The 13,530-nt window shown below is 46.9% G+C and overlaps 1 protein-coding gene across 1 annotated transcript in view; it reads right to left on the bottom strand.

Annotated features, from left to right (window-relative positions):
• LOC307222020 (protein-arginine deiminase type-3-like) overlaps positions 1–13,530 on the bottom strand; it is a 30,885-nt gene that overhangs the window by 12,268 nt on the left and 5,087 nt on the right. The window contains exons 2-7 of the mRNA XM_079987025.1: positions 5,867–6,047; positions 5,357–5,429; positions 4,876–4,937; positions 3,899–4,013; positions 2,519–2,644; positions 1,075–1,256 (exon numbers count right to left, since the gene is read on the bottom strand). Coding sequence (XP_079843151.1) covers positions 1,075–1,256; positions 2,519–2,644; positions 3,899–4,013; positions 4,876–4,937; positions 5,357–5,429; positions 5,867–6,047 — 739 coding nt within the window. The remainder of the gene's footprint in view (positions 1–1,074; positions 1,257–2,518; positions 2,645–3,898; positions 4,014–4,875; positions 4,938–5,356; positions 5,430–5,866; positions 6,048–13,530) is intronic.

Below are 13,530 nucleotides of genomic sequence, written 5' to 3'. Positions count from 1 at the left end.
TACCCCACTGTATGGGATCCCACTATTTATTAATAAATAAATAAAATAATAGGTCTTCTGGCGGTTCCTTCACTGCGAGAAGTGAAGCTACAGGGAACCAGGCAGAGGGCCTTCTCGGTAGTGGTGCCTGCCCTGTGGAACGCCCTCCCATCAGATGTCAAGGAAATAAAAAAACTATTCAACTTTTAAAAGACATCTGAAGGCAGCCCTTAGGGAAGTTTTTAATCTTTGATGTTTTATCACTTTATTTATTTATTTTAATAATAATAATAATAATAATAATAATAATAATAATATTCTGTTGTGAGCCGCCCAGAGTGCCTGGGGAAACCCAGCCAGATGGGTGGGGCATAAATAAATCATCGTCGTCATCATCACACCCAATGGAATTTTCTGCCATGAGACGTGGTGAGGGTTGCCAGCTTGGGTTAAATTCCAAGAAGGACAATTGGGAGGATAAAATGCTAGGCCTGAGTGCTTACTAGGACAGCATGCTTCATATCTTGAATTTAGCTGCAGAAATATAACATGAGCCCAAGCCCAAATGGGCTGAGATAAAGTCTTGGGCAAGCAGGCAGTAGTTGCATTCTGCTGTGGCAGCCAAGACACTGGCCCCTGCATTTTGCCAGCTCATGTAGAGCCCCAAGCTGTGTTTTGGTGAAAAAATGAGTAACCCTGGGCTTAAAAACAAACAACCCCTACAGACCTGGTTTTTTCCTAAGACAAGAAAAGGAGGCTACGGTGAGGAAGAAAATACAAAATAATAGGCTGTTTTATTCTCCGGAGAAATTCAGGGAGGAGATAAGACTGTCAACAGATACTAGTCACAATAGCAACATTCCACCTGTATCGATGGAGGCAGCAATATTTCTGAATCCCAGCTGCTGGGAATCCCAAGTGGGGACACCACCATTCAGGTCCTGTTTGCAGGATTCCCATTGGGGATCTGTTGATCACTGCGAGGGAGGCTAGAAGGCCTGATTCAGCTGCAGGCTTCTTTTAATGCCCTTAATTATCCAACACCCCAGTAACCCCTTGCCTTTCTGACACATTTCCTTTTTTGGCTGCCCATACCTTGGCGGTGGCCTCTATCAGAGTGGCGTGGAATGTCACGAGTCCAGAGAAGCCAATGTCAGGAAACGCTAGCCCTTCCACATAGAAATGGTGCTCCTCTTCGTCGCAGGAAGGTTCCACCACATAGGAGGATTTCCCATGACCCAGGACGTGCTTGTGCTGACTGAGTTTCTTTCTTTTCCCTGTAAATCAAACCCGTCATTTCTCATACAAAATCATGTGCCTGTCCCTCATTCATTCGTTCGTTTGCTTGCTTGCTTGTTTCTGGAAGCAAACTCTTCATCGCTGTCAAATAAACTGGTTTTGATTAACTATACCCCTGGAACTCACTGCCACATGGCTGGGTTAGCTCAGTCGGTAGAGCACAAGACTCTTAATCTGAAGGTCGTGGGTTCGAGCCCCACATTGGGCAAAACTTTCCTGCATTGCAGGGGTTGCACTAGATGACCCTCGCTGTCCCTTCCAATTCTATGATGATGATGATGATGATGATGATGATGATGATGATGGATTAAAGATTTTCTTGTGTAACAAAAAAGTACATATTGTATCTCCACTTTCATGCCAAGGGGTTGCGTTCACACATCAGCAAAGAAAATCAGAATTTAGAGTAGGGATGGGGATCATCATATATATATATATATATAAATTACATTTCAAAATATTCATTTAAACAACCTTAAATCAATGATTTCCCTTCTTCTCATTCCGTGGTTCATTTTGCATACCATAAAAGGTAAAGGGACCCCTGACCATTAGGTCCAGTCGTGGCCGACTCTGGGGTTGCGGTGCTCATTTCGCTTTATTGGCCGAGGGAGCCAGCGTACAGCTTCCGGGTCATGTGGCCAGTTTACCTTCCCGCTGGAGCGGTACCTATTTATCTACTTGCACTTTGACGTGCTTTCGAACTGCTAGGTTGGCAGGAGCAGGGACCCAGCAATGGGAGCTCACCCTGTCGTGGGGATTCGAACTGCCGACCTTCTGATCAGCAAGTCCTAGGCTCTGTGGTTTAACCCACAGTGCCACCCGCGTTCCTTTTGCATACCATACATCCCTGCATATTTTATATGAACCAAACCATTCAGTAATCCATTGTTACATCCATCAAAACTTATTTACACTGTTGAATTTATCTTGGGAAACACATCTGTGGCTCTCCAGATGTTGCCGGACTCCAGCTGCCATCTGGCCCGGCATGGCTAATGGTCAGAGAAAATGACAGCTCTGATGAAACAGCCTCTGGGGAAGTCACAGGTTCCCTATCTCTACATTAAAAGAAGCCAGAACTGTGAAGAGGGCAGCTAGGGACAGTGAAGGCAAGTGATGGTCTAGTCTGTAGATGTGAAACTTGCAACCTTCCCAGATGTTGCTGGACTCCAACTCCCATTGGACATTTTGGCACCTGAGATGAACCACTGCTGCTGGAGAACCCCACAACACTTACCCTGAGCGTGGAAAACTCCCACTTTGTCGGCGTCCGATGCTGAGACGTGGAGGACCAGCTGGTGATCCTCAAAAATGTCCTCAGGCCCACGTGTTGTCAGGATCATCAGTGACATATCCCTGCGGTCTGGAGAGGAAAGCAGAGGGAAACTGACTGTAGCTCAGTAGCAAAGCTCTGAGCTGAATGGAGTTTAAATCAACCACCTTTATTCAGAGCTGGGGTAGCTCAGCCAGTAGAGCAGGAGACTTTCAGTTTCAGGGTTGTGGGTTCAAGCTCCACGTTGGGCAAAAGAATCCAGCTAAAAAGACCCTTTCCAACTCTACAAATTCTAAGAACAATGAGGACGAGGTTCTTACTTTAATTTAGGGGAAGGATCAGTGTTCGAAACTCCCATTGTTCCAGGCGCATTTTTGTGACGGGATTTCATTAGCGCAAGCAGTTTCTTAGCTCTGGGGGCAGTAAGATTTCAGATTGAATCTGCAGAGTGGAAGGAAAGGAGGACATTTTTCTGCCTCCCCACTTCTAGCCATTCTCTGAAGACTGGAGAAGAGACCCTCTTAAGAATATTAGGGGGGTGGGCAGGGGAAGGACTAGACCATGTGAAAAAGGAACATAAGATTTTAGCTGCAGTTCATTCATCTTCAGCTTTGTATTGTTATAGAAAAAGCACGCCTAGACAGTCCGCTGTTGCACCCATAACCTAGGTTTAAGGTGCTGTTTAGCTCCTAGCTTTCATCTCTTAGTTTCTAACACATGATTGATGATCTCCCAGGTTCAATCCCTGGCATCTGTAGGTAGGGCTGGGAAGAGACGATTCAAAAAAGTCCTTCCTTCAGAACGATGTGGACTAGAATCTCGGTTTTTAAGGGAAGGGCCTGCCTTGTTGCAGAAGGTCCCAGGTTCAATTCCTGGCATCCTCAGGTAGGTTGAAGCACCCCCCTGCCCTGAGCAGCTGCTGCCGTTCAGTGTTACATTGAGTGTCTGACTCAATGTAAGGTATAATAATAATAATAATATTATAATAATTTATTTATACCCCACCCATCTGGCTGGGTTTCCCCAGCCACTCTGGGCAGCTTTCAACAGACTATTAAAATACTACAATCTATTAAACATTAAAAGCTTCCCTAAACAGGGCTGCCTTCAGAAGTCTGGTAGTTGTTTTCCTCTTTTACATCCAGTGGGAGGGTGTTCTACAGGGCGGGCGCCACTACTGAGAAGGCCCTCTGCCTGTAACTTGGCTTCTCGCAGCTAGGGAACCGCCAGAAGGCCCTCGGCACTGGACCTCAGTGTCCGGGCACAACAATGGGGGTGGAGAAGCTCCTTCAGGTATACTGGACCGAGGCCGTTTAGGTAGCCTTGGATCCGTCAGTTACTGACCAACAAACGATTCCAGCTTCTTGTCCTCGTTGTCCATTTTATCTTGAGGTTCGTCCCTGTCGCAATTGACCAAGAGGATGGCTCCTTTGCCTTCGGGTCCCCACGTCCAGTTTTTCTGCAGGGACAAAAAACATCAACCACGAGGCTTAGCCCCACCACAAATATGTGGGACCCAACAGTGGCGTCGCAATGGGGGGGGCACCCCAGGTGCCATGTTTGGGGGGTGACAATAAGGCACCCCTCGGGGGCTCGCCCCTCCGCGGCGGCGCAAGCAGCCATCGCGCTGCCACAGCTGCATGTGGAGGATCCTCCATTCACAGCTGCAGCCGCGAGCAGAGGATCCTGGTGCCAGCAACAAACTGCTATGTACAGTGCATGTGCGGCGTCTCTATGCACGGTGGTGCATTGTACGTAACAATGCCGCCCATGCGCCCTACGTAGCAATGCCCCGTCCCGGGTGTCACGACGCCTTCGTTCACCCCTGGGACCCAGTACAGTGGTACCTCAGGATACGAACGGGATCCATTCCGGAGCACCGTTCGCATCCTGAAGTAAATGTAACACGGGTCTGCACATGCGCATGACATCATTTTGAGTGTCTGCGCATGTGCGAGTGGCAAAACCCAGAAGTAACACGCTCCATTACTTCCGGATCGCAACCCAAAAATACTTAACTTGAAGCTACTTTAACCTGAGGTATGACTGTACTTGTATCTCACAACTACAGAAGGAACAGGTTGGTTTTAAGGTAGGGTTGTGAGGGGACCTAAGGCCCAGGGTCAAAATGCACCCCACCACGGGATTTCTCTCCAGCACTAGGCCATGCCCCCTCTCCACAGGCTCCACCCCCCTCCTTGCTGAAAGGCTCTTGGGTTTCTTGCCTTGAAGGGCCCTTCAGGTGGAAAAGCAGCCTTTGCTTTTTGGATATAAATAAACACACTCAATATGCCCGGACTCCCCTATCCCTCCTTCCTGACCTTATTCTTGGCTCTCCTCTGCACGGTTCCTGAACGGTTCGTGTCTGCATCCAGGGAGATTTCTGCAGCATGGGGGGGGGGAGAGACAAGGGAGGAAACAGAGAAAATTTGCATGCGGGATCCCCAAACAGCCTGGCAAGATGGCTTGCTGATGCCAGGATGTCTGTGGTACCAAATACTGGAACATAGCTATCAATAGCCCTCTCCTCCACGAATCTGTCAAATCTTTTAAAGTCGTCTAGGCTGGTGTTCGTCACTGCCTCATGTGGGAGTGAGTTCCATAGTTTAACTTCATGCAGCTGATGAAGCGAACTGTCGTCCATGAAAGTTTTCTGTCATAATGAAGTTGTTTGTCTTTAAAGTGCTAGTCCTCTGGAAGCAGGTCTTCATGGTGTTAACATTTTACTGTGAGTAACTATCCCGTAAAACACACACACACACACACACACACATTCTATTTTCTATACAGTTCCTGTCTTACCCACGCAGGTGAGGTGCAGCAGAGCTTTCGCCATTGGTGTCCTCCCGTTGTCCTTGTAGTATGAAATTCTGACCTGCCAAGATATGGCCAATTTCAGCAAATGGAATATTTATTGTTGTTTATTTTCTTGACATCTGGTGGGAGGGCGTTCCACAGGGCGGGTGCCACTACCGAGAAGGCCCTCTGCCTGGTTCCCTGTAACCTCACTTCTCACAGTGAGGGAACCGCCAGAAGGCCTTCGGAGCTGGACCTCAGTGTCTGGGCTGAACGATGGAGGTGGAGACGCTCCTTCGGGTATACTGAAGGACAACAACAGATGTGATTCGGGATGCACTTTATCACCTCTTCCTCGCCTTTTCTCAAAGTTAAAAAGTCCTGAATGTGGCAACCTTTTCTTACAGGGAAGCTGCTTCAGTGATAGCTATAGTAATGCCGGCGCACCTTTTTCCGAATCAGGTCTAGCTCTTTCCTTTCCCCCTCTGATCCATTAAAGCCATCGGAGTTTCTCACCTTGTCCTCGTTGACTTCAGCGCTTGGCTGGTCCATCATGACCACCACCTCAACTTTACAATCAAGGGGCCATTTGGGCACACAAGAGGGGATCTTCAAAACCTCCCCATTGTGGATAATATAGAGGTTCACCCCAGATGTTCCCCAGACATCAAAGGCTGTAGCACCACTTGGGGCTGCCCTGAAAGAGAGAGAGAGGATAATTCACATCACCCATTCCATTTTCCATTTAAATTTTGCTCCTAAAAAGAGATCTCCATCCTTCCCTCCATTTTATCCCAACAACCCTAGGAGGTAGACCAGGCCAAAAGGTAATGACGGGCTTGAGATCAGCCAATGAGATTCCTGGCAATGAGGGGATTTCTTTTTAATATTAAAAGCAGTCATTGCCACAGGCCATCTTAGAAGGTAGCCTGGAGGTGTCATCTTCAAAGATGCTCATCTATACACTCCTACTTAAAAGTGAAAAAGTGTCCCTTAAAAAAAATATCCAAATGATTTTTATTCACACAGATATAAGTTGTGAATGAAGTGGATTCGCTAGCGAGAAATCAGTCTTTTAGTGCGGCAGTAGTTAATCTCTGGAACTCCAGCTTTAGCTGAGATTCCTTCAGTGCAGCAGGTTAGACTCAGGGTCTCTTCCAACTCTACTATCCTAAGGGATACAGTGTCCCCCCCAAGTTCATTATCGGTCAGAGATAAAAGGATGGAGGCAGGAAGCAACGCAAGCAAGGCAGATATTTATTTTTCTGTTGCAAGAGAGTTTCCCACCTCCTTGCAAGGAGGTGAGAGACCAAGAACAAAGGTGTGCAAGAACCTTTAAAGACTTTTGAAATTGCCCAATACCTTACTGAAAGACCACCTAAAAAGCATCCTACAAACCATCACAGAAAGAGGCGGTCTACAACAGAAATTTGAGAGTGTAGCTTCTTTCCTGTCTGCCAGGATACCTGATAAGGTTTCATTGATTGCATTACCTGGGAGGTCTGGCCATTCTTTTGAGACAGCAAATACCTGAGTTCTTGAATCCAGGTCGTAGGCCAACCCGGTTCATACACAAAATATGCCCTTAAGACAAGATTGGGAGGATTTGTAAGTGAAAGAACAATTGGGAAAGGTTTCTCCAAGATATTTCCTTCTGCAGAAGAAAAATTTAGAGCAGTGTTTCCCCAACTTGGATCGCCAGCAGATTTTGGACTACAATTCCCATCATCCTTGACCACTGGTCTTGCTAGCTAGGCATGATGGGAATTGTAGTCCAAAAACAGCTGGAGACCCAAGTTTGGGAAACAATGGTTTAGAGCAGGCATCCCCCAATCTTCAGCCCTCCAGATGTTTTAGACTACAATTCTCATCATCCCTGACCACTGGTCCTGTTAGCTAGGGACCATGGGAGTTGTAGGCCAAAACATCTGGAGGGCCACAGGTTGGGGGGTGCCTGGTTTAGAGTCTTTAGGAGAGTCAAGATGGCTTCAGGATTGCTCACCTGTACCATTTCAGACATGTGGTTTTTATAGGTACTTGTGTTTTATAGGTACTTGTGTGTTTACCTGTGCACTTACAAACATTTGTTTTATTTTTGAGACCTTAGGATTCTTATTACACTCCTCAGATTAGGTAAGAATCTGGCACCAGTTTTTGTGGTTTCAGGGCTCGGGCCCTTCCCAAGGGCTGAGTGGGTGTCTGTGCCAGCTTCCTCTTGGATCCTTTCCCACAAAGGCCAAACCCTCTGAGATGTCATCATCGGGCCCTGAGCCAGTAGGCCAGAAGTTGCCAAACCGGGAGAAATTAAGCTCTCTTTTTTGCTCTCATCTCCCCTTACCAAGCAACCAACCAGCGTCGTGACAAGCAAGGTTAGAACAAAAGCCTTGTGGCTTGTAGAAGCATAGTGGACTAGCAAGGTGTTGTTTGTGTAGGGTTTGGTTGCCAGATAGGAAAGGGTCAGGCGTCAAACGTCAACACATCTAGCAGAAGAACCTTAAGTACGTGCAGACAGCCCCTCCATTCTGGGTCCAAGTCCACCTTTTCCTGACTCTCCAAGAGTACAAGAGCATCTTTGTCTTACATCAAGAGGCAGGGAGTTCCAAAGTGTAAATATATCAATTATTTACAAATGCAGAACGAGCAATAAGTAGCACCTGCAATGCTGCTAGTTTTGCAAATCAAAGCAGACAAATGGGCTTGTATGGGGGAAGACAATCTTGCAAGTACACGAATTTGATCTGAGCCAAAAAGACAATGGATCATGCTTCGACAGCTGCAGAGTCACTGTGCAGCTTGTGAGCAAAGGGTCTCCTCATGCGCAAGCTGTCCTTGAGGTTCCTTTGCTCCTAGCAGCTGGGGTGGGTTAGGAGGCCAGAATCATAGAATTGGTAGGGGACCCCAAGAGTAATCTAGTCCAACCCGCCCCCCAACACACACACACACAAAATGCAGGAACCACAGAGCAATCAAGGTCTCCCTTCTGAGCTTCCTAATGGCTGAAAACAGGCCAGCTCTTTCACTCCTGAGCCTATCCTCTGCAATACTGACCCTGGGCTGGTGCTGATCCAGCCTCTGGATCTCATATTGGACCTGGACCCCACCCCACCACCCCCGATTCTCCCTGCTTGACCTTCATTTCTTTGGAGGCTGCTGCCCCCTGCAACCCTGCCTTTTCCTGGGAGGCTCCTGTAACCTGGATCGGAACCCTAGCCCCCTGATAAGCATGGCTGCAGGTCATTGCCTGCTGATGCCTGCACATTCAGATCCTCTTAAGAGGCCCAGCTGGCAAGTCTCAACACATCCCCCATGCCGGGCTCTGATCGCTGGCACATCCAATCTCTGCCGCTCATTATCCTGCAACCAGCTCACGCCCAGACTGATTAGCTCAGCTCCAGCTGGATGAGGCTTTCCTAGGCCTGCAGTCGGAGCAGCAACTCTTCTGAATATTAGTTGCTAGAAACCACAGGAGGGGAGAGTTGCTCTCGGGCTCCTATCCTTGTCTGGTTTCCTTGCCTGTTTGGCCACCGGGAGAACAGGAGGCTGGACTAGGTGGGGCCCCACTGGCCTAATCCTGTTCTTACGTTCTACCCAGCCTGGATTCCTGCTCCATCCTGACTTCTCTGGCTGGGACAACGCCACATTTTTTACAGGAATGGTTTCTTCAGTTTACGACAAGACTGGGGACTCTATGGCCCTCAAGAGGTTGTACAATTGGGAGCTGAATAATAATAATAATAATAATAATAATAATAATAATAATAATAATATGGTAATAATAATAATTTATTATTTATACCCTGCCCATCTGGCTGGGTTTCCCCAACCACTCTGGGCGGCTCCCAACAGAATATTAAAAACATCAAACATTAAAAACTTCCCTAAGCAGATGTCTTCTAAAAGTCAGATAGTTGTTTATTTCCTTGACATCTCATGGGAGAGCCCTCTGCCTGGTTCCCTGTAACTTTGCTTCTTGCAGTGAGGGAACCGCCAGAAGGCCCTTGGAGCTGGACCTTAGTGTCCAGCTGAATGATGGGGGTGGTGACGCTCCTTCAGGTCTACTGGGCCGAGGCCGTTTAGGGCTTTAAAGGCCAGCACCAACACTTTGAATTGTGCTCGGAAACGTACTGGGAGACAATGTAGGTCTTTCAGAACCGGGGTTATGTGGTCTCAGCAGCCACTCCCAATCACCAGTCAAGCTGCCGCTTTCTGGATTAGTTGTAGTTTCTGGGTCATCTTCAAAGGTAGCAACAGGGCTACAGCTTTCCCAGCCCTGAACTAAACCATCACTTGCATTTACTACCCCTACTTATCATCGTCCTAATCATGGAGAACCTGCGGCCTTCCTGTGATTGCTGGACTCCAAATCCCATCAGCATCTCTGGCGAAGCATCTCTGACTGATGGGAACTGGAGTACAACAACATCTGGAGGGCCAAAGGCTCCCTGTTCGTGAACTGGGTCATCAGTTGCCTTTACTGCCCCTCACAGCTACCTTCCATTACAACTAATTCTGCCTTCCTCTAAAGCAGGGATGGCAAATCTGCAGCCCTCTGAATGTTGCTGAACTATAACTCCCCTAGTAATCCATGATCATTGGCCATGCTGGCTTCCAGGACTGATGGGAGTCAGAGTCTGGTTTGAAGTACTTATAATAATAATAATAATAATAATTTATTATTTGTACCCCGCCCATCTGGCTGGGTTTCCCCAGCCACTCTGGGCGGCTTCCATAAAAACCAAAAATACACTAAAATATCACAGATTAAAAACTTCCCTGAACAGGGCTGCCTTAAGATGTCTTCTGAATGTCAGGTAGTTATTTATTGCTTTGACATCTGATGGGAGGGCGTTCCACAGGGCAGGCGCCACGACCGAGAAGGCCCTCTGCCTGGTTCCCTGTAGCTTTGCTTCTCGCAATGAGGGAACCGCCAGAAGGCCCTCGGCACTGGACCTCAGCGTCCGGGCAGAACGATGGAGGTGGAGACGCTCCTTCAGGTATACTGGGCCGAGGCCGTTTAGGGCTTTAAAGGTCAACACCAGCACTTTGAATTGTGCTCGGAAACGTACTGGGAGCCAATGTAGGTCTTTCAAGACCGGTGTTATGTGGTCTCGGCGGCCGCCCCCAGTCACCAGTCTAGCTGCCGCATTCTGGAGGTCGCCTTACTCCATAATGCCCACTGAGCCACTTCCATGGGTGGAACTGGCATTGTAAAGCTGCCACATCCTACTCATGCTGCATTTGTAAGAATTCAACTGTTTACTGCTGCAGCATCTGCACTTCGGAACTCCCTGCCCATTGATACCAGTCAGCTGCCTTCAGTATAATTTTTTTTTTGTCACCTGCTTAAAACATTGTTTAGAGAATCCTGCCCAGATGCTTAGAAAGCCAGTGAGAGTTTTAATCTGTTCTTTTAATCCATTGCTATTTTAACATTTTGAAAGTTTTTTGGTAATTTTTCATATGGATCATTTTATTGCTTTTTTCCCCAAAGCCACTTTGTGGGATGGTTGGGATTATTGTACACAATCAAGCAATAGATGCATTTATAGGTAACCAGGTAAAGGTAAAGGGACCCCTGACCATTAGGTCCAGTCGCGGCCAACTCTGGGGTTGCGGCGCTCATCTCGCTTTATTGGCTGAGGGAGGCAGTGTACAGCTTCCGGGTCATGTGGCCAGCATGACTAAGCCGCTTCTGGCGAACCAGAGCAGCGAACGGAAATGCCGTTTACCTTCCCGCCAGAGCGGTACATATTTATCTACTTGCACTTTGACGTGCTTTCGAACTGCTAGATTGGCAGGAGCAGGGACCGAGCAACCGGAGCTCACCCTGTTGCGGGGATTCGAACCGCCGACCTTCTGATTGGAAGTCCTAGGCTCTGTGGTTTAACCCACAGCACCACCCGCGTCCCATAGGTAACCAGGCAGAGGGCTTTTTCAGTAGTGACACTCACCCTGTGGAACGCCCTCCCATCAGATGTCAAGGAAATAAACAACTATCTGACTTTTAGAAGACCTCTGAAGGCAGCCCTGTTTAGGGAAGTTTTTTTTATTGTATTTTTAATAATTTGTTGTAAGCCAGGCAGAGTGGCTGGGGAAACCCAGCCAGATGGACGGGGTTCAGCTCCCAATTGCACAACCTCTTGAGGGTCATAGAGTCCCCAGTCTTGTCGTAAACTGAAGAAACAGTTCTGCCTGGCCTTTGGCTTGGAGCCAATTTGATTCCCTCCCTCCCTCCCTCTCTCTTTTTTTTCTTTTCCTTCTCCTCCTGCGATGAGGCTACATTTTAATATTTTAATGTTCCATTATTTTAATGTTGTATTTTATTTTTGTTTTTAAGTTTGTAATCATTCATCTTGTTTTTATTAGTGCTTGTAAGCCGCTCTGAGCCTGGCCTTGGCTGGGGAGGGCAGGGTATAAATAAAAAAATATTATTATTATTATTATTATTGAAATTGCCATCATCAAATGGGGCAGAGGATGGGGGGTGCCTGAGCGCCCCACTTGTGTGGGTCAGAAAGGCTGCTTGTGAGCTGCCCTTTGTGTGCCCGACTTCCGGGAGGAAGATTCAACCAGTTTGGCCCAGCGCAGCCCAACCTCTGGCCTTGTGGCAGGCGGTGGCTGTTGAGTCAGCGGTTTTTTGTCCATGTGCCATGGGTGGCCAGGTCCCTGGGGATTGCTCAGCTTGTGTTGCTGTTGGGCTGATTGGGAAGTCAGACTCCTCCAGATGAGGCTAGATATCTTACAGAGGTGCCCAAGGGCAACCGAAGTTCAGCTGCAGCAGAGGGCGTGCCTCCGCCATTCCACAAAGGATTAACTCATTCTCACATAGACTTGACAGGAAAGGCAAGGGTGGCTGAAAGTTTTCAGTCAGAGGGCCATGTCACCCTGTTTTGACCAGTGTGTGTGTGTGTGTGTGTGTGTGTGTGTGTGTGTGTGTCAAATTGAGGAAGAGTTTTCAGAACATCTAATGATCACCCACCTATTTGGGTATAACTGTAAACTGTTTATTGTTATTAATGGTCTCTATTGATTTATTGATTTGTTTGTTGCTTGCATAGGATATTCTGTTTGATGTTTGGCGTGTGTGTGTACATATATATATACACATTTTTATTAATCTTTCTGTTTTACGATTTTGAATACTCATTTAAACATCCTTAAAATATCCATGACTTCCTTCTCTTTCCATGGTTCATTTTGCATGTCATAAATCCCTGCATATTTTACATAAACTAAACCATTCGGTATTCCATTATTGCATCCATCAAAACTTATCTTCACTGTTGAATTTCTCTTAATGCTGCCAATATTTCCAAGTGTACACAATTTTTCCGTATATATTCAATAAACATTTTCCAACATTCTTATAACCTAGGCCCTACTTGTTATCTTAATTCAGGCATGTCCAAAGTCTGTTTCGGGGGCGTAATCTGGCCCGCTGGTCAGTTTAATCCAGCCCCTGGGGGAAAACAACAACCTTGGTCAGCCCTCACGGCCCTTTACTTCATCAAATCTGGCCCTCTTTGAAAAAAGTTTGGACATTTATTCTATATGTTAAGTCTGCAAGCTGCGCATATTCCGTCAGTTTAAATTGCCATTCTTTAGTTGGGACCTCACTCATTTTCCATTTTGGGGCTAACAAAACAGGGGAGGCCGCAGTAGTGGCATACATAATAACCTTTTTTCACACCTGGGAATATCTGTCTGAATTGTTGTATTTTTATATATACTGTAAGCATATATATAAAAGTAGCTGGGGAAACCCAACTGGATGGGTGGAATAGAAATTAAAATATTTATTATTTATTATTATATTAAGCCAGGCTCACCCCCAAAACAACAACAGATCAGCCATACAGTAATGGTGCTTGCTGGGAACCAGTCTGTGCCACTCAGCCTAACCTACTTTGCAGGTTTGTTGTGGGGCTTAAATGAGATGGGAGACCTGGGCACATCACCTTGAACCCCTTGAGGAAAAGAGTAGTATAAACGCACTCAATAAGCAAGTTGGGTCCTTTACTTTCAATAGGTCTGTTCTGAGTCAAACAGAATTGACTACTGCCCAATGTCAGCCAGGGGGATTGAGCAACAGCAAAAGCACCCATCGATGCATCGCTAACATTAAAAAGCATTCATTTACGACCATTATACAGCTGCCCAAATAAGCCAATTGTTCAGAT

The sequence above is a fragment of the Podarcis cretensis genome, assembly GCF_951804945.1.
Source record: "Podarcis cretensis genome assembly, chromosome: 8".
Classification (NCBI taxonomy): domain Eukaryota; kingdom Metazoa; phylum Chordata; class Lepidosauria; order Squamata; family Lacertidae; genus Podarcis; species Podarcis cretensis.
The sequence above is the reverse complement of the archived record's forward strand: the minus strand, read 5'-3'. Positions and strand labels throughout refer to the sequence as shown.